Source organism: Dermacentor variabilis, chromosome 6, assembly GCF_050947875.1.
Source record: "Dermacentor variabilis isolate Ectoservices chromosome 6, ASM5094787v1, whole genome shotgun sequence".
Lineage (NCBI taxonomy): Eukaryota > Metazoa > Arthropoda > Arachnida > Ixodida > Ixodidae > Dermacentor > Dermacentor variabilis.
The window spans coordinates 68,729,155-68,753,664 of record NC_134573.1 but is presented as its reverse complement, the minus strand read 5'-3'; the positions used below and the strand labels follow the sequence as shown (position 1 = coordinate 68,753,664).

Sequence of the window (24,510 nt, the reverse complement as noted above, 5' to 3'; positions counted from 1 at the left end):
AATGACCCTTTCAATAAACACTAGCAATTTCAATTCACAGTTGCTGACGTTTCTAGACGCCATTTTCCTTTCTGTTTAGCATACAGTGGCAAAGACACTGAGACGACCGTAAACACCACAGCCCTCTTTTCTTTTTTTCGTTATTTAAGAAAAAAGAATGAAGACCGCTACAATCTGCACGTCATATCTCTCTTTGTTTATTGTTTTCATGTTCTTGGTTTTAACAATGCCATACCAACATCCCAAGTATGCACTCTTGTAGTTTTGGCAGTAGAGCAGCTTGCATGGGTACATGCAGTTTACGCGTAACCTATCGCAGCCAATCCAAATAAATTTGTTCAAAAGTGTTCTTAACTGCATCTAAAGATAATAGGTTGCAGCCAATGACTGGCTTTCTCTCCTAGCTAACGCTTATCACATCTGTGGTAGACATCAATTGCACCGTGCCCTTGGTTGGTACACCTTTGAAACAGCATGTAAATGAGCTTGCTACCACACAGAGCTGTGCATATCAGTTGAGTGAGTTGGTATGGTGTCATCTTGTACAGTACAAGAAAAACAAGATGGCAACATAGAGAGAAACAAGGCACAGTGCTGAGTGAACTGATGGTTCTATGTGAAAGGTATAGCAAGTAGAGAAGTTTTTCATGAGAGCAATAGAACAAAAGGAACACATCGTCAGGATCACAAAAGGCTAGAACAGAAGAAAGGGGGTTAACCAAGGAGCCCGATATTTATTATTCATATCATAAGAAGCCAACAAACATTGACACCAAGGACAAGATAGGGGAAGTTACTTGTGCTTAATAAATGAAATAGAGAAACAATAAATTAATGAAAATGAAAGTGGATGAAAAAACAACTTGCCACAAGTCGGGAACGATCCCACATCCTTCGCATTTCGCATGCAATGCTCTACCAATTCAGCTACCACGGCGCCGTTTCCCCATACACGTTCTTGGGTATTTATGTTTCCTAGTAGAACCCTCGGAGTGTTAGCCAGTGCCACCACTCAAAGACCTTGGCGGCAGATGTGGAACATCCTTTCTGCCGCAGGCGTCCCAAGAATGTGATCTTTTTGGGTTGGCTGCGAAGGTTGTGGGATTGTTCCCCACCTGCGGGAAGTTTTTCTTTCATCCACTTTCATTTCCATTAATTTATCATTTCTTTATTTGATTTATTAAGCACAAGTAATTTTCCCTATATTGTCCTTGGTGTCAGTGTTTGTTGGCTTTTTATGAAAAGGTTAGAACAGACACTTAGATATCAACAGCTGATATTGGAACAGCATGTGCGCTTAAATAAAAAGAATGTCTTTTCTGACACTGCTATGTATGCTTGGCTGACACATGCATCTTGCATTCTTTCTCAATGCAGAAAGCTTTCATCTGTACGTTCCTTGCGGTCCTAACCACACATTTGTTTCTGTGGTGTTCTCATGAAGAAGTGCCATACATACTGTTCTTTCTAAATGAAACTTTTCATTCAGAGTTGGTGCTGTGTTGTGTTTCTGTGTATGGAGTCATCCATTTATGCTTGCTGAACAATGAGAAGTAAACATGTTTTTATCTCTCACCAAGTACAGCTTCTTCCACAGCGGGTGCCATTCGCGCAGCACACTAGCCACCTCGCGTGCCGTGGCTCCTTCTGCCGGTTCCACTGTCTCATACGGCCTGCAAGCAACATCAATAACGGCTTATATGCTTGCATAAGTTTGACCTCTCCCAGCTATCTCCAATTCTTGTGGTGCAGGTGTAACATGGTGCCAGCTGACCCCATCTTATGCCTGCAAATTTCCCAATTTCATCACACCATTCAGTTCTCTGCTGTTCTCAAGTGCACTTCTCTTTCCTTGACGAACCACACCTCTCCCTCTAACAGCTTAATGTTATTGCTCAGCACTAGACGTGCCTGCATTGTCTGGAACTTACTTGAATGTTATAGTTGATTCTGTCTGTTGTCTTTGTTCTTGCCAGACCTTGTTTAATCAGAGTGTATGCATGAAGCGAATAGTGTTGTACTTTCTGGAAGGTACATGACACCAGCAAGTAAGCTAGAACCTTCGACGAGTCATCTATAAAAAACCAACGTGCTTGATCTGCAAATCAAATTTTGACGATCAAGTGTGTTCGCTGCTATCATTGTGATAATTGCTAGGCACAGGTTCACCCAATAATCAAGTAGCACAATCATAGCGGGGAGCAAACTCATTGATCGTCGAAATCTGATCTGCAGGTCAAGCGCGTTGGCTTTTTTATACATGAATCGTCGAATGTTTCAGCATACTTTCTGGTGCTGTGTACCTTTCAGACAGCGCATTATTCTCGTCACACATACAATTTGACTACACAAGGTCCAGCGAGGACATACTAGACAACAAACAGAATCAAGGATAACATTTGAGTAAGTTCCAAATCATGCATGCATGACTTGCACTGAGCGATTTTTTAAGCTGTTCGTGGGTGAAATGCGGTACCTGGAAAATGGATAAATAAAACAGGTACTTGTATCAATGCCCTTTCTTAAATGCAAAATCATTATTTCAAGGGGAATCATGCAATTGCACCGAGGGAAAGTGCAGGTCATGGTGACAAACTTCAGTCAGGAATATAAACACCTGAACAATGGCACAAAGATTGCATATATAGAAGAAATTGAAGCAGTCAGCGATTCATTTGACCTCTCAGATGCTAGTGAAACTACAACAGTCAATGTTTGTGAACCAGCTTCTGATATTAATCGGAGTCTTCCCAGGCATAAGAATGAAAAGCTCAAAGGTCTTCTGCGTCAATACAAGAACTTCTCGTCATTTTGCTGGGCACATGTTCATTAAAGAAACATTTAGTTCCGTGACTTGAGTTGCGCCCCTGTGGTTGTTCATCATCATGACAACACGACAATATGCTGTATTTTGAAAAGTTATACTGTCATATATGAATGATGCCTACTCCTCCATTTTATGTAGTGCCTTCCGGCCCTTAAGGATAAAATAAATAACTTAACTGTATATATGGCTGTTGCAGGAGACCCAAGAATAAAGTTTCAGAACACTTACCCTTGGTTAGTCACATGGCAGGCTTTGAGGGCTACGTGGGATGCCGGGAAGATACCCTGCAGAGAAGAGCAATTAATGCGCAGCATCTAGCTGGAATACTAGTGTAAGGCTGCGTAATGTATTGTGTTCACCTCGTCTAAAACAAATGGAATGACAGAGCATAGCTAGAGGCGCACCAGTACATTCAGAGCCCACGCACAGCCGTTCGACTGCAACTACTGCATTGTTGCTCAACGACTCGCCTTTTGAAGTGTGGCTTGAGAAGCACACGTGCTCTGATGGCAGTGAGACGTGAACAAGATCCACACTAAAAAACAATAACAAAGATTACATTTTTCTGAATTCCCACTCTAGAAATAATTAAAGTTCGAGACAGCGGTGCGCTTTGTCCGAGAATAATACCGTGGGGCAACTGATACACTGTCTTTCCATTTGTCAATTTCTATCGCTTCAAGAATTTGCCTTGTTCGTATTTCTTTTTTCCTGCACACAACTTCTGTTTCTTTCAGGATGGGTTTGCAGCCACAGTCCCTGCAACGAAAGGCTAAATGACTTGAATCTTTATAAATGCAGTGATAATTGTGTGCAGTTAGCCTCGTATTCAACACCTCCTTGTCTGCCCAATGTACCCCTTGTTACAGGATAGAGGGATCTTATAAGCCACTCTTTCTGTACAAGTGACGTGGGACCGAAAGTCCCATGTTACTTGTACAGAGATAGTCGTTTACAAGATCCCTCTGTCCTGCAACAAAGCATAAATTGGGCAGACAGGCAGGTGCTTGAATACGAGGGTAAATGAGCACAACTATCACTGCACGGCTAAAGAGTTTTAGCCTTTCATTTAGCCTTTCGTTGCAGGGATTGAGGCTGCAAACCCGTCCTGAAAGGAACGAAGTTGCGAGCAGGGACCCCGAAAAACAAACAAAGAAAATTCTTCAAGCAATAGAAATTGACAAATGAAAAAACAGATGCATCAGTTACCCATGGTATCATTCTCTGACAAAGCGTGCCGCTATATTGGACTACAATTACTTCTAGAGTGGGAATCCAAAAAAATGTCACCTTTGTTTTTGTTTTTACTCTGGGTCTTGTTCATGTCTCACTGCCGCAAAAGCGCGTGCGCTTTTCAAACGACACTGCAAAAGGTGAGTCTTTGAGCAATAAAGCAGTAGTTGCAGTCCAGTGCCTGTACATGTCCTTTTTCATGTGTGCATGAACATGTCAGTTTTAAGTGTGGCGCTTTAAGGGACACTAAAGGCAAATATTAAGTCAAGCTAAAGTGCAGATTAGGGCTCTAGAATCTCTAAGGTGTCAATACTATCGTGAACAGAGCCTTAGTGATTAAGAAATTGAGGTAAATGCAGGACACTACTAGAGACTTCCCCAGGACATTCAAGTACTTGCCCGATGACAAAAGCACTCAGTTAAATTCTTTCACAAGTGCTCTACCACTTGTCATCATTGTATTGCATTATAGGACGAAAGAAAATGCTACTTGTCCAGTTCTATTTCATTTTTAGTTTTTGGAAAAAATAAATGATTGACATCACTCTTGACAATGACACGTGTGGTAAAAAGGTTTCGTTTTCGATCTACTCTGCACTGCCCGCCGCTTTCGCGTTTCAGTAGTTTTGTTAGTGTATAGTGCTGTGCTGGTTTTGTTGGCTCGCTAAACTCACAGAAACTGCTAGTAGCAAAGGATTTCACTTCCATGTGATGTCGCGGGGTGCCCGAACGGTCCAAGTTACTTGACCAAAAGCAGCTGCAGCGGCGCGTCCACCGCTATGTCGTGGCTCGGTTTCTCCATGGCCAGTTGTTTGCGGTGTGTGCAAAGCACCGCACCACCGTCTGTCGGGTGCCGGTTTACTCACCGACGGCCACAAAGGGCAATGACGGCATATACAACGTCGCCACTCCTCAGTTGCATGGTTGGAGGTTTGAATTGGGATAGACATATTCTGGCCATTTAGATAAATTTTCTTGTAAACTATTTTTTTGGCATGAAACAAGTGTTGCAAGGTTTCCGGAATGGTATTTAAACAGTCCATGTCGAGTTAGCATTTGCCTTTAGTGTTCCTTTCAATATTATGGCTCACCAACTAGCCCATCAGTATCTATTAAGTTTTCTTTTATGGGGTTTAACGTGCCAAACCACTTTCTGATTATGAGGCACGCCGTAATGGAGGACTCCGGAAATTTTGACCACCTGGGGTTCTTTAACGTGCACCTAAATCTAAGTACATGGGTATTTTCGCATTTCGCTCCCATTGAAATGCAGCCGCCATGGCCGGGGTTTATCTATTAAGTTATCATGCACTGCAATTCCTCCCACTTTCCCATATAATTTATGATACTCTTTTTTATGAAAAGGTCCGCTGATACAGATAACACTTTACTCACTTCTGAAGTTACTTTAAATATTAAACCACCCTATAAACCACTTCACTTACTCAGCCACATCAAGATGTGGAAACCTTGCTCATTCAACACCACAACTCACCTGTTTTCATCAACAAAGTTTCTTGCCTTTTTCAAATGCTAAACAGCATAAGGACTGCCCCATTTTTGTCCCACCCGTCAGAGGAGTTTCAAGCGTAAAGTGAAACACCATTCAGGATGCTTCTTATTTTTTTTTTCAAAACCACACAACACAGACACAAAATGCAAACAAGCTCATATGAAGGCGCCACAACTGAAACAGCAGCGCTGACATGCACCAAAATCAAAGAGCCAATGAGTGCAGTTGCTGTATTCACCTTATGAACCTTGTCGCCAATGCGATGACCCCTGTACCAGCCTGCAAAGTAATCAGTCCAGAGTGTTTTCATGACATGAAGAAAAAGTGACTGGATTTTCGACATCTGATCATGTCTGTACAGCATTTACCAGGCTGACAAAGTTACTTTTGCGTCAACCATTTTCATTTCATTATGATTTACTTTTAAAAATCGCCCATAGTTGGTCTCTATGTAAGGGGAAGTAAAACACATACATGTACTGGGCCCCATCTCAGGCAGTCTGGGACTGTCAGGGGTCGATAATCAAGGAGGTCCAGTGAATTTCCTAGCAGCTTTTGAAATCTGTACGATGCACACTGCCGTGTGCCTAGTTCGGTTGCAATTCCATACATCAGGTGCACCCACCTTTTGCTGGGACTGGTTCGAAGTGTTTGATGCAAAAAGATGCCGCTTCTGAAAGTGTTCATTACGTCTGAACACAGTTTAAATAGGCAGGATATAAAATCAAAGATGCAATGAAATTTAGTCGTTAACCGATAAATTGTTATATGTATATTGTTACTGAGCAGTGGGGCATAGTGTGACTATGAACAAAGACAATTTGGCAAAGTGAGCGTGTGGCTATTTTCAGGCCGCCATCTTGCGTATCCAGCATTGCTGCAATTTTTAAAGATATAAAGCAAAAGAGACCTGCATCGCTACCAATGCTCTATTCCAGCAGATAAGTTGCATATGGTCAGTTACAACAATAATAGCTGTGTCCTCTCTGGTTAACTCTGTGCCACAGCATGTTGTCACTAACCTGGCTACTCATGGCCAGGTTAACCTGGCCAACGGTAACCTAGTGTTCCATTAATGGTAATTACGTATCATCATCAGTAGCAGCAGAAGCTTATTTTTATGTTCACTACAGGATGAATGCTTCTCCCGGTGATCTCTAATTACCCGTCTTGCACTAGCTGATTCCAACTTGCACCTGTATATTTCCCAATTTCATCACGCCATCCAAAATTCTTCCATCGTCAACTGTGCTTCCCTTCCCTTGGCACCCATTCTGTTACTCTAATGGTCCACCGGTTATCTGCCCTACACATGACATGACCTGCCAAGCTCCATTTTTTTTCTCTTAATGTCAACTAGAATATCAGCTATAGCTGTTTGCTCTCTCGTCCACACCTCTCTCTTCCTGTCTGTTACTGTTACATATACGTGCAATTACGTACAGTAATTATATATACAGGCAAGCTAAAGCTTTAGCAACTTGCTCACTCCTGTTAGCACCCTATTTGAGCTGTTTGTACATTACAGTCTTCATCATTCAGTTTCAGTTTATTATTCTTTAAATACAATGAACGGGTAAGAGAATATACAGACAAGGGTCCCAAAGTTAGAGACTGCAACGGGACCCTCAGTTAATAATAACAATGGAGAAATGTATTAAAGATGAGCAAGCTAACTAAAATAAACAAACAAACACAATTGCGAAAAATACAACATGAAAAAATTAAATGAATTAAAACAAATTATCTGTATATAAGCCAATATGTAGTGCATAAAGAAACTGTCAATAGTACATACAAATGGCAAATGTAGTGTAATGAATGATGTGAACTAGTCATACATATAAAACAGCTTAAGGGCATGACTAAATGCATGAAAGGATGAAGATTTAATGGTGTTGGGTAAACCGTTTCACAGTTTTATAGCAGCAAATGATGTCATTTTTCCATAGTTAGAATGAGCCATAGGCAGTAGAAAATTAGAGTTACATGCAAACCTGGTATTATTATTATTATTATTGATGAAGTACCTGGAATCAATTAATTGGTATGAAAGCTGTTTGAGTAATTCATAAAACATAATTATTAGATGATAGTTGAACAAGTTCATTACAACAAGGATGTTATTTTCACAATATGATAGAGTAGCACTGGTGAAAAACTGGTTGTTAATGATAATGCATATTGCTTGATTGTGTAAGTGCTGAATAGACGAGATATGACAGTGATATGTGTTTCCCCAGGAAACGATGCCATAATTAATGTGACTGTGAATGAAAGCAAAGTATAATGCTAATAATGCATTTTTAGAAAAATATGCTCTTGATTTGATTAATGTTCTAATACCGAAGGTACACTTGATTTGATTAATGTTCTAATACCGAAGGTACACTTTTGCTATGAAGGCAATACGTTGAGAAAACTTTAGGTTAGAATCTAATTTCGTGTCCAAAAATTATACACAGTCGGAGACGGGGATGTGATGACCATCTAGAGTTATCTCAGGCAAGCCAGGTAGTATTCTTTGCCTAGATTGGAAAATCATAAATTGAGTTTTGGAAGGATTGATAACTAAATGATTGGAAGAACACCATGCAACAATATGTTTAAGCTCCTTGTTTAGATTCAAGATTAAGGTTGTAAAAAGAATTGTCATTGCGCTCATAGTCCACACCTGCTCCAACATTTCGGTTTTATCAGATGCTGTTACGTGGTGCAAGAAAGAGCCAACCACAAAGCAATTAACAATTATTTCACAAAGCTGTGCCTGCAAAGAACTAGATTGGGGACAACAACTGTGACAAGCAGAGTAGCGGTCGATGAATCACAACTCAATAAGTACTCAGCCCACCATTATTTATACACATTACACAAGTTTCTCTACAGCTAGAATACAGCATGGCGAATGTTCATGAAAGGGCTAGAAGCCTAGAGTTGAACACAAACTCAGACAGGGCAATAACAGCACAGTTTGACCAACATACAGGATGCATGGTAGTGAAATAACTCTTGCCTAAAAACAAAGCAATGGAAACATTGTGACAGTGATTATAAAAAAAAAAACATAGCAAACACATCGTGCGGTGATATCTGATGTCCTACTAAATTGCTGCTCAGATCTTTTCACAAAAGCGCACATACACAAGCACAAACAATGAGTCATGCCATTCAGCACCAATATGCCATGCTACAGTGTGAACACTGCTGAGAGAGAGAAATCTTGAACAGCTGCCTGTGTAGTGCTGCTCCTCCCTGTGCTGTGTGACTGCAAGTTTGCAAACTAACTGTCAGACCCCAGATTACCAGGACAGTTTTTTATATTTGGGCAAGATCATTGCTATTTGACTGTTTCCTAAATTTCTCACTATCATTTAGCAACCCTCTAAACCACAGGCACATGCAGGGATTTTCATTAAGGGGAGGAAGGGGGAGGCAACAATATCTTGCGTTGCCCCACACCCAATATGCTTTCTTTTTCATGTGCTGTACACCTTGCAACAGGTTGTGGTTATTCAATAGGAAATGAAAAGCCACCATAGAATGTAATATTTATTATTAATTCAATAATCATTATTACACTTGCACAGTGTATGCACTAGGCTGTCGTGCAGTGTGTATTATGTCTACAGCTTATTTTGTGTGACCTGAAACCATCCAGTAGGCACTGCAATTATGTTAATGGCTCTCCTTTGTACATAAAATCCACAATGTGTTTATTGTTGTTCAGTCATAACTGAGTAAGTTTCTTAGCACAAAAACACTTGAAAAGTTACATCTTCCCAAAAATGAAAAGCAGCCTCCACAAAAATCTTGCACTGCACTTGTCAATGCAGTAGGCATTAACAACTCAGGATGCCAGCAAACACGCAAAATATGAGTAAAGCTTCTATCACTTACAAATCCGGTCCTCACCTCTTTAAAGCAAAAGCTTGCGTTCTTTTAAACAATGCTGAATGATCCAAATATAACTCGTCAACAGCCCAATGCCTTGCTCAACAAAAGGCAATGGCAATGTTCAAGGAAGCTCATCGAACAGGTACTAACATGCCTTCCCCCGCATAAGCAGGCCAGGAAGGGAGGCGTGGCCCCCCCGCCCAGTGCGCACGCCCATGCTGCAGACATTGACAGCTGGTTCCAAAGGCTAATCGACAACTACAGAGGCAAATGTCAGAACATGTTACTATTGGAAAAACTCATTGCAAGTCTACACACATTGTCTGTTCATCTACATATACCACGTGGACGTTCATCAACACACATTTATGTAAACCCTAGCAAACACTGTCAAAACCCACAACATCCCGGTGATTTGGAGTGGGAACTTAATTTGATTGTATATCAGTGCAGCTAACTGAAAGGGACAAATGCAACCAATATTCTTCCAAGTTAACCATCTTCCAACTGTAATTCAGTTCGAAAAACAGTGCTTGTCTCTGTACCTTTCCATTTTCCCCGCTGACAATAATCAATGTATTACCAACTCTCATCAGCACTGTCCCCTTCGCAAACTTCAAGGTTGCATTACCACCCATCCTTAGTTTTTGCATTCTTTTAAGGCTTGCTGTGCCTCCTCTCACAGTAAGACTGGCAACTTTGGTAATACAACTTGCCTTATTATTTTTTAGTGTCCTTCTAATAGAGGTATCTGATGTTTCAGAAGCTGCTGCAGCTTGCACCATCAACTCTGATCAACGGTGGCCACAGCTGACCACAAATACAACCCGCTGAAACACTCGAATTCGTGGTGTCCAAATCAGGTCTATGGCCCAGGCTTTCCCAAAGTAACAAAAGCCAATCTTGGAGGCCATGCTTTTCTGTGATGCAGATGTCGGAAGCTATTGCAGGAGCCAGAAACACACCATGACGCCATGTTTTGTACACTATCTGTAAAGGCTTAGAAAAATGAGCAACAGCTCATTCAAGGCTTATGCACGACACCTACCTCCACACTGCTCCAAGATGTGCACCGGCTGACCGAGGGAGAGCGGCAGGCCATGCTTTGTAGTATCGCCCGCAAATGGGGCCACCACTGCACCAACAGGAAAGAAACAGTTTGTTGTTTGTTAAAGGTATTATGCCTTTAACTTCTTCCATGCCATGCACAAGCTGGATTTGTCCTTGCGTTTCTTCTAAAAAGGGCCTCAGCTCATCGGCGCTACCTTCTTATTCTCTTGCAAGTTTTATCTGGTGATTGGAGATGCCTTTCGTGTTCGAGCATACAGCCGTTAAGATCCACTTTTGCAATGAATCCGCAGAAATTTCACTGATAAACGTTTCAAATATTGTATATATTGTTTTTGTAAACGATTCTGCATGGTAGACTTCTGCCATTTCTTTCTTTTCTTGGCACATTTCAGGCATATGAAAGGATAAAGTTCTATTGTTTCTGATTTCTGTTTTTTCATCCTGTGAAGCATGTTCCTATAAGTATACAGTAGAATCTCGTTAAACGGAACCTCATGGGACCAGAGAAATATATTCCGATTAACAGTAGTTCCGTTTGCTGAGAGAGATGTGCACATGTGTAGCACTATGTGTCCTACACCCTCCTAACACTGTTGGAGATGTTAAGAAAAGAGATTAACATAGCAGCCAGTTTGTGCCATAGTATGAGCGCAACAGGTGATTCCTGGATTGACTAGGCTTCTCTAGTTTTGATTCAACGGAGACACTGGCAACAATGTATCAAAGCAGAAACATCGCTCTTACTGCTCGACTCGGTGGCTAAATTATCATGAGGTCATGCTGGTGGATTCTAAATCATTGAACGGCACACTGCTAGGTGTCTGAAATATCAGTTATTCTTATTTCAGCCGCCTATAAAGCGAGTGGCGGTGTTGCCAAGCTGTCCAGACTACATGCTATGCATTAAATACCTATAAAATTATTGCTTGCTTGTGTCGTTGCCACTGCTTTTAAGGATGGCTTTCTGTATAGAAGACACCTGTCAAAATAAAAATAAGATCTGTGCTTTTTCTGTAAAAAGATACAATACTTTAGAGCTCGCTTCTGTGGTTCAGTTTACTGAGAGTTGAAAAAATTTTGGTCCTGATTAAAAAGCTCAGCTCTTTTTTTTTGCATTACCCAAATACAAAACCAACCAATATAGAGGCTGCTGTTTCATATAACCAACCATTCTGTTTAAGCTGTTTAGAGAGATACTACTGCGTGTTCCATGGTAACAAATCAGATGGAAGCCAGTGCTCTGTGGGTCTCGTTTCTGCAGTCGTTCCTTGTCTACTGCCCTTTGACTTGTCTTTTATGCAAGAACAGCTAGCCTGAATTTCCATTTTAGCGAAGCCTTTCCATTTTAGTGAAGCCCACCCTATGCCTGTCAATGGTCTAATCTCACCACACCATAGAGTCAAGGAGTAGCAGAAGCTCACCATATTGCAAAGAGAAATTAAACCTGGCCCAACACACCCGCTGGGATACGCAACGTGCCGCATTACAGGAATTTGCAGTCAGGAGTCGAATGCCTTAACCGCTGAGCTATTGAACAACTTCTGCACTTGGTAGTTTGTGCAGGATTAGTACAGTGTGCGTAACACAGAGGCTTGGACAGTGGCAGCATCAGTGTACGTATCATCGCGTTGTAATGATGAACAAAGCAGCCAGAAGACAGCTAACACTTTCACCTCGTTATTGGGCAAACTCATGCCCAAAAAACAAGCAGCACTCAAGGCACAGCAATAACAGCAAGGACAGTCAATTGTCGCAATCTGATCTAGAGGTCAAGTGCACATATTGTGCTGAGCGATAACATAGTAACAGTGGTTAGAGAGCGAAATGCGGTCCTCACACAAAAATAAACAATGTACATGTGTATTTTCAAGACCAAGACAAACACAGGTAACATGCACATGCACAGTAGATGGTGTATGATGCAGCAATCATTCACAGAGCCACTTTCAGCACAGCCAGCTACTGTCAGCCTCCCTCTTTCAAAGGCAGCTCTTCGATACCTGAACTGTCAGTCGGTAAAGAAGCTGTCATGTTGTCACCATTGTGGCATACAGTAGAAGGACTTTGCACAGGATCGCAGTAGTTTTGCACGAACCTGGGAGTGATGTGGAAAGTCTAGGGAGCAGCTGTTGTGAATATGTCCAGCGCAGGAAGAATTTCTGAAGTCTGTCAATTTTTATTTTTGTGCACAAAGTATACACGGATGCAACACAGTATCTAAAGCCTGCAACCATGTTCAGTGTCCAGCATTTCTTTTCTAGTGATCTGAATAAATGATCTTTGATTTATATAAGCTACAGGCGAGACTCAACGAGTGAAAAATGACAATTTTAGTGCGTAATATTGCACTAGCTGCATAGAGCCAGTGCTTGGTGCTATGAAGGTAAGCTACGAGAACATCCACTTTTATTGCAATTGCAAATACATGGACACTCAAGGGGTGTTCATGCCGCCGCCGTAATAGTGCCATCCCGGTATCAACAAAGCCCAAGGGTTAGATCCCCAGAGATGCAAGAGATATGCAGTGCATCGGACTGCAGAAACGAAGAAGCCAAAAGACACGCCCTCACACTCTGCTCAATCAGCTCTGCAGAAGAGCCAGTGTCAGCATTCTGCCTACTGCTGTTGGCACATGAGCGTTGCATGAACAAATGTTAGCATACCTTCTGTGCGGCTACGTGCATACCACACTGCAGTTCATGCAGTAGTCCGAACAGAACTGACAGAGTACATCAAGCTACTAAGGCTCACGGTCATCCTCCCGTCGCATCTCGTGCACCACTGAAGTGTGATGCCCGCAGAGGCGGTGGTAGGCGTTGAGACAAACTAACAGCTGCTAGGGCGTTGTTTCTACCGTGCAGCAGCAACAATGCCACCATCAAAGCTCACATGTATTCTTGGAACACCATCTGAGGAGCTTCGGTGCAAGGCTAAACCTTGCTACAGCTTCCCTGTTTGCATGAAAATGCTTCGCTATGTGGCCAAAACCGCCCGACTTTTACAAAGAGCACATAAGTATTAAATTCTATATGGCTTAGGCAATTCTACTTAATGGGTGAAAGTGGCCAATGTTGTGTCCGATGCAGATAAACAAAAGCTTAATGTGCAGGCCTTCGTTCTAAAGCTAAGGTGCTTTAAGCATTATGGATACTCATGGGGTGCTTTTCCTAACTGAGGACAGCCACTTGCATGGGACGGTCAATGGTCTGTGTGCCAAACTGCAGTGCTCAGATGTAAATACACATCGCAGCAAGCTTACAATCATTTTGTGCATGTCTACAATGCACTTTCAATAGGAAATTCTCACCTTGAAGGTCAGAGTGCTTTCACAGTATACATACAATTCTTAGAGTGTTCAAACAGAAATATTTTACAGAGTCGTACTGCATGTTTTTGCAATCACATTGCTTCCACTGAATCGGTCTATATATGTGTCAATAAAGACGAAAAGAAAGCTACAAAGAGGATCGCTTACAAAGAGTGTCTTATTTTTCCTTGCCTACATAAGCCAATTTTGCAATGTATGAATATTCGGTGAAAAGTATGAAATGTGTGCCACAGCTCTGGTTTAGTTACCACCACGAATATAGAGCGGTAAATCCGAGACTGCAAGTTTGTGGATGCACCGGTGGTGGGGGGGGGGGGGGGGGAGAGAAAGGGGTAAGGACGTTGAAAGCGCGCGACGTTGAAATTAGCGCTCGTCCTGTCGTCTTCTCTGTGTGTCCCTGTTATATGCGCTAGTCTTTTTTACTGATGATGACACACCAACTAGCCCAGCATTCTGCCTTGATCGCGTTGAAAAGACACGAAGAAAAAAAAAAAGACCGATTGCGCGGCAAGGGTGAAGGTGTCGAAGCATGTTGACCCGGAATCTGACAACGGTATTCTATCGCTTCAGACAAGACATAACTTTGCCGGTGTCGATGACACAAGTAAGGGTAGAAGGAATTCAGGGTGTCTCAACTCAGGGCCAGCATAGTTCCGTTGAAGTCGCGTGTCATTTTTGGTTCCATTGTTTTTTCCCAGTGTTTTGGATTAACATCGTAGTTGCAGAATAGAATGCATATTCTACACTTCATATTTTTACAACTTAAAATTTACTCTGCAACACCGTCGCGCAACACAGTAAATGTGAATTGCTTGCAAAACCCGTCATCGACCGATTTGTGAGCATCCGTTAAGGAAAGAGCTACTACCCGACACGGATGACAGGCCTACCATGCTCGGTGTTATCAATGGGTGTCCGCGGCCCTACTTCGCGTGACTACGGGAACGAACGAAAGACCAGTGACAGGGCCCGCAAAAATTTGAGGATTCTCTGGTCGAGCACCACCGCCTGCCACGGGCCTGTGCGTGCAAAGGTACTAGTACACGCGCGCAACTCGGCAGGGGCATTGCCACCTGTTCTCAAACACGGTCGCATCAAGTTACTCCAAGCGAAACCATGCGTCAACAGGTGGCCTCGCCAAGCCAAACACAGCGGCTACACGCTCGTCCTCGCCGTCACCTAACGCACGCTGCCTCCTCGCTGACATCAGTCGGCGAACGCTTCCGAGACTTACCGACACCGTATTTGCTGCTTTTCGTCGGTTCCCACTGTTCGGGCATCGATATTGCTGGCGGTAGCTTCATGCACTCGTGGCCCCCGTGGCCTTTGCGACCAGAAACGCCTCCGCCATGTCAATCGCCATGGCAACGCAGGAGGACTCTCGCGCGGTCACGCGCACACATTTTCTTCCTCCATGCGCGTAGAAGTGCATGGCGCTGCGCTCGTAAGCGCGAACGAAACGATGAAACTGGGGTTGTCTTTTCCTTTTACCAATTCTTTTTTTTTCTTATTCCTCCTGCTCGAGCTTGTACCGATGAAGACCATATTAGGCCTATATTTGATGGAGCTTCTCGGCGCATTATTTAACGCATTTTGCATCTGCCTTCAGTTTCGGTTTCGCTTGCGCGCTTACAAATAGCTGTCGCGTCGTTCTCTTCAGAATGCGTTGCAAATGCCTGCGAGGAGACATTACTATGAAATATAGCAAAAATTACATTGGCTAGTTTAATATTACATTTATTTAGAGCGGAGCTCTCGAAACTTCTTGGCCAGAGCGACGGATTGGTGACCAGTGGTGACGTCGATAGCCGCAATAAATATTAGTGAATAGCGTAAAAGAATTATAATAGTAATAACGGCACCGGAAGTCGATTAACACCTGCAGTTAATTTATTCGACATGGTCTTTCGAAATAACTTCTTATTTTATTATTTGCGTTGGCCTTCTGGCATAACGTTAAGCACTTCTTATCAGTTGTGAGTGCGAAAGCATAAATGTCCGATTGAAAGCCGCTTAGCTGTTACCTCTATATGTTACCAGAAATATCTGTCCACAGATATCAGCCAGACGTTGCAACTCACTTTGCTTGTTAGCTAGCAACACAAGGTCGTCCGCATACAATAATCCTGGGAGCTGCTGCTCTACTACTGTACCCGCCTGTTTGTATGAGAGATTAAACCCGATATTACTTCCTTCTAGCGCTCTCCAGGCGCCTTCTAGGCGACTCCAAGTAAATGCTCGCTACCTAGCGGCCGCGTCGAGAAACGGCGGATTCAGGTTTAGGCTTCAAGCGACAGATGGTTTCCTATCACGGCATGCGCTGTATGCCTCGTAGCACTCGGAATCGTCGTGATACCACCGCGCACAAGCCCTAAAATGAAAAAAGACAGATGCCGATATACTTCTGTTGCGTAGTATTGTGCGTTTCATCGCGGTGGAAATACAGCAATGTATGAGTTTGTAGCGGCGCGAATATCGCCTCCAGCCCTTACAAAAAGAGGTTAGGCTGGCTATAGAAAGTCTATAGACTTTTTGTAGACGACGTTGCCTTTCTATAGATTTGGTCTTTTGTTGATACAAAGTCTACATACTGTCCATAGACAAATGTTGATAACGTTTCTATTTTTTGTCTACTCACATTCTACAAACAATCTATAGAAAAAAGTTGATGTTTGTTTCTTTTTGTCCATTCTTTGTCTATAGACTGTCTACAGACGGAAGTCGATAAGGTTTCTATTTCTTTTTGCCTACTCGCATTCTATAGACGGCATATAGAAAGAAAGTCGAAAGGATGTTTGTTTCTTTTTCTCCATTCTTTGTCTATAGACTGTCTATAGACGAGAGTCAATAAAGTTTCTATTTCTTTTTGTCAAGTGGCATTCTATAGACGAGAGTTGATAAGGTGTTTATTTATGTCTATATATATATATATATATTATTACAATATTATCGGGAGATACTCAAGAGACGAGGCGCCGCGAGAACGACGAAGTGGGTCTGTGCCCTTGGCGCGAGCGAATGTCGGCCTGGCGCTGTGGCTCCACTCCAATGTAAATAGCCTGTAAATAGCCTCTTCCGTCTGTGTCTTTCTACATGTAACATTCTGGTGGAGGTGCGGGGCTGCTGCGTGATTTGCTGCGCGACTGGCGATATTGCTACGCGACTGGCCGCTCGAGGCACATTGCATGTATTCGCTGGCTTCTTTCACGCTTGGCAAAACACATTTATGGAGCACATGTTGAGCAACAGAAAGGTGTATCGGGAGTTTCTCATGTTGCTCTACAATTTTCTCATTGAGTCTGTTCTTCTAATTATAATAATGGAGAAGTTGATTAATTAATTAAGACTAGTTATCAAATCAGGGAGAATGCAAAAAATAATATGAGTATCTACAAGCGACGGCAAACAACATTACTTAGGAGAGCAGATAGTTGGGCTAGTTGTTGAAATGCATACTGAAATAGTTTGCGCAGAGATGCGAGGACAATGCCGAGAAAAGACAGGGACGAGCGCTAACTCATTACCTTGGTTCTCTCCAGCTACGTAGCATTTGCATACCTTAAAGTGTGGCTCAAATTAAGTGAAACACCCTGCATACTTTGCAATTTGAATTATTCTCTACGGTTTCCTATATCACCGCCGATGAAGGCGGTGGGACTTCACCGAAGGTCATGTTAACAATTGGGCGAACAGCCCGTATACCGTTTCTGGTACGGCGTGTGATGAACTAGAAAACAGCTGATACTGTAAAAGTGCTATTGCTTCAGGTTTACATGCCGTCTATAGATTGACTATAGACAAAAGCCGTCAATCTTGGCCCAACCCGTGTACGCTGAAACTAAGCGCAGGTACCGGTGAATAATACGGAGCTGCGTTAGATATAAGTCACCGAAGCTGTATACTGCTGAGATTTCTGTAGGGCCTATTTGTAGACTTTAGTATACACATAGTGTAGACCTCCGCATTTGTTCACCACATGATAGGATCTACGTAGTCGCTCTCGGCAATCCCAATAGTCTTCACAGTAGTCATATCATGACTTTTGCGGCAGTAGAATACAGAAAACAAAACGCCGATCCAATCGTGATAATAATTGTGATGAACGACAACTTTAGCTTCAAGCGGATTCCAAACAGGCATCAAGCTAACAGCCCAGAGACTCGCAATGCTTGTAGCTGACAACGCAGACTTTTGTGAGTGTGCGACGAATCGAGGTCGCGCATGTGGTGTGTGAGTTGTGCGTCGTCGGATTCTCAGATAATTTTCGCGTTGTCCTCATATTTCGGCTGCATCACTAACACCGGGTGGTTTTTCGTTGACTGATATCCTGCACTATATAAGCTCATCAACGTTTCTCATTCACTTAAGATATCTGCCAAATCCTCTGAGCCCACCCAGTATTTCGCAGGTGGTATGCCTGCGCGGCCACGCATATACGTATGTCATTGCTCTACTGATTGCCTTAACCTATCAACGGAACAGAAAATTAGCGCTAACATATGTGCGGGTATCTCATTTGGCGGTGCGCCGGAAGATAAATGCGCTGCATTACTCATCGTCACTGGCGATAATTCAAGCGCCTGACAGGCCCTGTAACGGCTTTTACAAACAGCGCATTCATCCAAGTGTACGTTCCAGTTCCGTACGATAGCCCACAGCGTTCTACAAAAGTAGAACTGCATAACCCTATACACTTTTGTCTATAGATATTCTGCACACATTTGTCTACAAACGTGAATTTTCATTAACCTATAGACCGTCTATAGACAGTCTATACACCTACACTTTTTATGCACTATAGTCTATAAAAAGTGTAAGACCATAAGTCTATAGACTGCCTATATACTAGTCTAAAAATGTCTGTAGACAGTCTATAGACTTCATAGATAAATATTTACAGACTGTCTATAGACTTTCTATAAAAAATTGTACGGTGAAGAAGGCTGTTCGCGTGCAGGTAGCGCCAGGATGGAACACGCTGTCGCGCTCGACCTGAGCGGCCGCGGTATCGGCCGCTCCCGAGATCCCGTGCATGGCACCCTGGCTGGCCGGCCTAAATAAACCGTGGCTACGGCGGCTACTTCTTCGCGCCGCTTCCAACATTTCCAGGACGAAGCAGACGGCGCCTTTCAGAGAGCGACTTGGATAAGAAACATCTTCCTTGGGAAAAGGCGACTGATACCAGTGTCCTTCAATACTACTGATACTATATATCCGCGGTTTGGTCGAAACACTGCACTCGGGACGACAAACGGGGTAGTGTACTTTGTTTAGCCAGGCGCTTTGATAAATGATAGTGATGCACGCTTAAGCTTTATTTAGTTTTGTTCGTGTATAGCTTTCTTTCCCACCATTAGTATCACTAATGCTTTAAGCAGGAGGAATATTCAAACTTATGTGCCGCTGTGTGCAGGCACGGGACTGAAATGATGCCTCGGAAGGTCTGAAGTCGTCCATGACACCTCGAAGTGCCTCAAAGCGACATATCGTTTTCATAGCATGCTTTAGTTTAGCGGTGCAAGCAGAATATGCTGCTTTTTCATTCAATGCGACAAGTTGTCAGTTTGTTTGCTCTTTAGAAATTTACAAGCAAATGCAAACGGTGCTCATCCCAGCTTTGGAACATTCGATCTGCACACAGCGTCGCCAGTTTGTTTTCCGACACTGTGAAAACAACTAAATTCCATTACAACTGGTTCAATTCATTGCCAAGTCACGCATTTATATATTTATAGTTAACTTTCCCGAAAGAAAACCCTCGCTATATTTCGGAACACTGAACAAACTCAACTTAATCCAACCGATTGGTTGCTGCACGTGAGATCATGATGAGGGCTAGTTGGTTCATTTTTAGAACTGAGGTTGAACAGCGCGAATAAACAAGAACACGAAAAAACCAACGCCGCAAACAAGCATTCATTCACTTCTCACGTTTCACCGGGTTAAAGAATTTCTACGTGCTACAGGTAATGCTGTGCTCCCAAGCCTGGACTTTACCTCGAACACTGCGAACAAGCGCAAGCCATCAGACACAGACTATTATAATTCATCACAATGATCAACTTACCGTAAGGATAAAGGTGCGCCCCGATTGACAAACGAAACACTCATTTGCTTTTATCCCAAGACACATTGACCAGGTAACTTATATTTTTAGCCTTGCACAATATCTATATTTAGCTTATAAAAGTAGGGCACACGTACGTTACTGCTCATATATTGCGGGATGCTATGTGATACGCTGCAAAACGAGTCACTGTGCGGAGTTGCCTATGAAAGTCGAAAACAGTCTTGAGAGTATCCTACCTGTAGCAGCGTACCAACACCGGGAACAAGTGCTTGCACACTTTCAGAGGCTCGCTGTATACGCACAGACAGTTCCCTCGTTTGACCTCTGGTTGGTTCAAAAGGCTCTTTGTCTTTAGAAAAAAACCTGCTGCGACTCGCTTGGCAGGCCGAGGGTTTCCCACGCACAGCGCAACTATTCACGCGATTCCGTCCCCGAAATTCTTGAAAACAATTTAATTAAGGTGATCGACAGCAAGAACCCCTTCGGCTTGCGCGAAACACCTCGATTCGGCGCCATATATAAGAGAAACGTGAGCGACAGCACCAAGCGATACAGCCGCTGTGAACCTGGATGTCGTAGCCATCTTTGTTTATTTGTACAGTGTTGCCAGCACAAGTAACGGATTCTGGAGTTCCCAATAGGAGGCTTACAGCGGTTAGATTGCGGAGCGTCAAAGAAATAACGCTATCAGCTCCGACGCTATTCGACACCTTTTGAGTGCAGCCAAATGACTGATCCGTCGCAAACGAGCTCCTGCTAACTGTGTTGAATGTATACGTTAATATATTGCACATGCGAAGCAAAGGGTAGCGAGGTACGCCTGACAATGTATCCTGTGACAGAACTCGAAATCAGCGTACCCTGCTGCTTGACGTGAGACGGCGGATGCAATTATCGAAGAGTGTCGGCGCTTTCAACAAGAGATGAGTCGCCGAATCGCACACACGTTCGACAGACTTCCCAATACCGTCTCGACATCTTCGTGCGAAGACCCACCACGGTTAACGTCGGCGCCGGAGCCGGAAGACATAACACGCATTATTCGCCGCGAGCTGGAGGCCATGTCTGTGGCTCCAGTTCGGTCTGACCTACGGGACAGCAGGCCTGCCCTCCATCGCACTGATACAAGCGGTTGTTCGTGAGGAGATATCAAGTTTTGGGCTTCCATTTTCCCGGTTCACTCGTCCAACGCTTATTAGGTTCCTCCGGCTGCTTGTTCCCAGACGCAAAGCTAGCTGTCTCCCGCTCCGTCACAACCAGGCTGATTGGCGAACAGAGGACGATGAGCCCATATGTTTTCGTCGTTCCCGAATTGGACATATCTTCCGTCACTGCCGCAGCCGCTGGTCGTCGTATCCTCGATGGCCATGCTAGAGCCACTACCGTCAAGCACCAGGCCCTTGTACTTTCTCGCCTTACACGTCGCCTAAGAACTACAGCGCGGACAGCGCTCCGCCGGGACCCAGCCGCTCCCGGTATGCGCAAAGGCGGACGGTCCCGTTCGCCTCTCGTTCGCAGCTCTTCGTCCCCATATACGATCGGTCGCTTCGGGAAAGTAGACGCAGCAACTAGACCCGGCCTGCTAACCCTCTTTTGTCCCTGCCTACACGTTGGAGCCCACTGGACGTTCAAGTAGATGGCGTTCCCGTTACATCTCTCGCCGTCGTCACGGGAGCGTAGCTGTCGGTTATGGGTGCCGCTCTTCGCCGAAGACTCAGGAAAATTCTGACACCAGCCGTGTCCTGTAAAGTACGAGTCGCCGGCGGCAGCACTTCACCTGTCGTCGGAATGTGCACGGCACGTGTGACCACTGAAGATCACTAAATTGTTTATTTATTGTCCTCGAGCAGTGGCCGCACTACCTCATTCGCGGCCTCGACTTTATTTCGAAACACTTCGCCCAAATTGACTGTCCCTCTAATATCGTACATCTGGAGCTGCCGCTTCCTACCGACGCCGCTTCTAGTACAGCACACCGCTTATGTTCTGCCGAGTTCACCCGTCTGTCTCCACAGGCTGCTACATATATGTCCTCGTGACCACTTGTCCTTCTGTTCCCGATGAGAGTACATCGTATCCCCCATCACTGGCGTGGTTCTCTCGCGTAGTGTTGCGTTCCCGAACACCCTAATCCGAATTCTCGAGAATTTTACTTGCCTACTCATCCTCAGTTTTGGATTTTCAACGCACTTTCTACCCCAGGGCATTGCCTTGGCGCATATCGCGCCCGTAGGACAATTCTAGATTTCTTCCTTGACCCCTGAAGTAGCCCTCGCTGCAGCACCAGCTGGCCCCTGCCGCCCGCTCTTTCGTCGTTTTCGCCGACTGAGGACATTTCTAGCATGACTGCTCCTGATCTTCCTTTTGAGCAAAGAAAAGCTCTTCGTCGCCTTCTTTCTTCTTACAGAGATATTTTTGACCCGGATGACCGCCTTCTCGGACAGACTTGTGTAGTCACCAATCGCATGAACACACATGATACCAGCCCTATTCATAGGCGACCTTGTCGCGTCTCCGCAGCGGAGCGGGATATCGTGCAGAAAGAGGTCAACAAGATGATGGACAAGGACATTTTTGAGCCCTCGAGCAGTTTGTGGGCATCCCTGGTTGTCTTGGTAAAAAAACACAACTCTTGGTGCTTCTGCGTTGACTATGTATACCGTCCCCTTAACAAGACAACAGAAAGGGATGTGTACACACTACCTCGCATAGATGATGCCCCTTGATTTTCTTCATGGATCACAATATTTTTCGTCAACTGACCTCCATTCGGGCTATTAGCAGATTGGCGCAGACGAAATGGACCGTGAGAAGGCCGCCTTCATTACACCAAACGGTCTTTACCAATTGAATGTCATGCCCTTTGGTTTATGCAATGCCCCTGCTACATTCGAGTGCATGATGGAATCTCTTCCGCGCGGCTTGAAGTGGGCCATGTCTTTGTTATCCTGACGGTGTAATTGTGTTTTCACCGACCTTTAGGAGTCACCTTCAGCGCCTCGATACTGTCCTCTCCGTCTTTCGCGGTGCTGGCCTTCAGCTGAGCTCATCGAAGTGCCATTTGGCCGCCTCGAAATTACTGTGCTCGGACATCTCGTAAACACTGTTGGAATGCAACCTGACCTGGATAAAATTCGCACTGTGCACAATTTTCTTGTTACATGTTCAGCAAAAGATGTCCGAAGTTTTGTGGGATTATGTTCGTATTTCCGCCGCTCTGTTAAAGGATTTGCTGATATCGCTCGTCTGCTCACCGACCTTTTCAAGAAGGATGCGCCTTTTTCTTGGAGACCGCAACAAGCCCAAGCCTTTGCTGTCCTTATTGAGCTGCTAACGACTTTTCCGATCCTGTCTCATTTTGACACCTCGGCTTCCACTGAAGTCCGCACAGACGCGAGTGGCCATGGCATCGGCGCCGAACTCGGCCTGCGTCAATGGGTTTAAGACTGCATCAACACTTACACGCGCCGCCTTCTTCCTGCGCCTGAACGAAATGACTCAGTCACTGAACGTGAAAGCCTAGCGCTCGTATGGGTGGCCGCGAAATTTCGACCATAGCTGTTCGGTCGCAGTTTCTGCGTCGTAACTGATCACTAAGCCTTTTGTTGACTCTCCTCTTTGAAGCACCCAACAGGACACTTCGCTCGTTGGGCCTTACGTCTGCAGGAATACACCATCTTCATGGTGCATAAATCAGGACGTCTGCATTAGGACGCCGACTGCCTGTCCCGCCATCCTGTGGATCCACCAGACGTTGAAGATGCTGACTCGGACAATTGCATTCTGCCCATCTCCGACTTGCTCCATATCGGTGACGAACAACGCCGCGATCCTGTCCTTTGCACCGTGATGGACCGCCTAACCTCCGCGCGCGGTGACCCTTCCCTCCGGATGTTCCCCCTACACGATGGGACTTTATATGGTCGTAGCGTCCGCTCTTATGGTCCCGTGTTCCTGCCCGTCGTTCCAAGGCACTTACAACACGCCGTGCTTCAACAGCTGCATGACGTTCTTACCGCTGGACACCTGGTGTTTTGATCGCACCGCTGGCGCGATCGGTTGGGAGGAACTCGGCGCTGACGCCCGTGGTTGTACCTGGGTCGCAAGCCCCAAGGGTAGCGTTGGCCTGGCGGCCTGGGGTACAACTGGAAGCATCCGAAGATCCCCGCAAAGCATGAGTCGACTGGTACCAACAAAACAACTTGTTTATTTTAACATCGCAAAGAGTTGGCGGTCAGGTTGACCGAAGTAGAGAGACGGGAGAGCACTTTACTCAACAGAAGAAATCGGAGCCCTCCTTTTGGCGTCCGGGGACAGCTGTTTTTATACTCTCGCAGTTGAGGGCAAGAAGGAACCCCTCAATAGACGAGCACGTGAATGTACAATGGGCTAATGGTGACGCACACTGTCGTAGCGCTGCCGTAGCACAATGTCGTAGCACAATGTCGTAGCACAATGTCGTAGCACACTGTCGTAGCGCTGCCGGTCGGGCACAATGACTGTAATGAGAGGATGATCCCTGCTTTCGCATCGCCTGGTTCGGGCACAATGACTGGAAGGAGAGGGTGATCCTT

General features: G+C 44.5%; 1 protein-coding gene across 1 annotated transcript in view; it reads right to left on the bottom strand.

Moving 5' to 3' along the window:
* The window catches only part of spg (dedicator of cytokinesis spg), a 153,333-nt gene extending 138,075 nt beyond the window's left edge, over positions 1 to 15,258 (bottom strand). Inside the window, exons 1-5 of the mRNA XM_075695143.1 lie at positions 15,101 to 15,258; positions 10,516 to 10,602; positions 5,812 to 5,852; positions 3,056 to 3,111; positions 1,577 to 1,673 (exon numbers count right to left, since the gene is read on the bottom strand). Coding sequence (XP_075551258.1) covers positions 1,577 to 1,673; positions 3,056 to 3,111; positions 5,812 to 5,852; positions 10,516 to 10,602; positions 15,101 to 15,170 — 351 coding nt within the window. The 5' untranslated portion in view covers positions 15,171 to 15,258. The remainder of the gene's footprint in view (positions 1 to 1,576; positions 1,674 to 3,055; positions 3,112 to 5,811; positions 5,853 to 10,515; positions 10,603 to 15,100) is intronic.
* Positions 15,259 to 24,510: the final 9,252 nt, after the last annotated feature.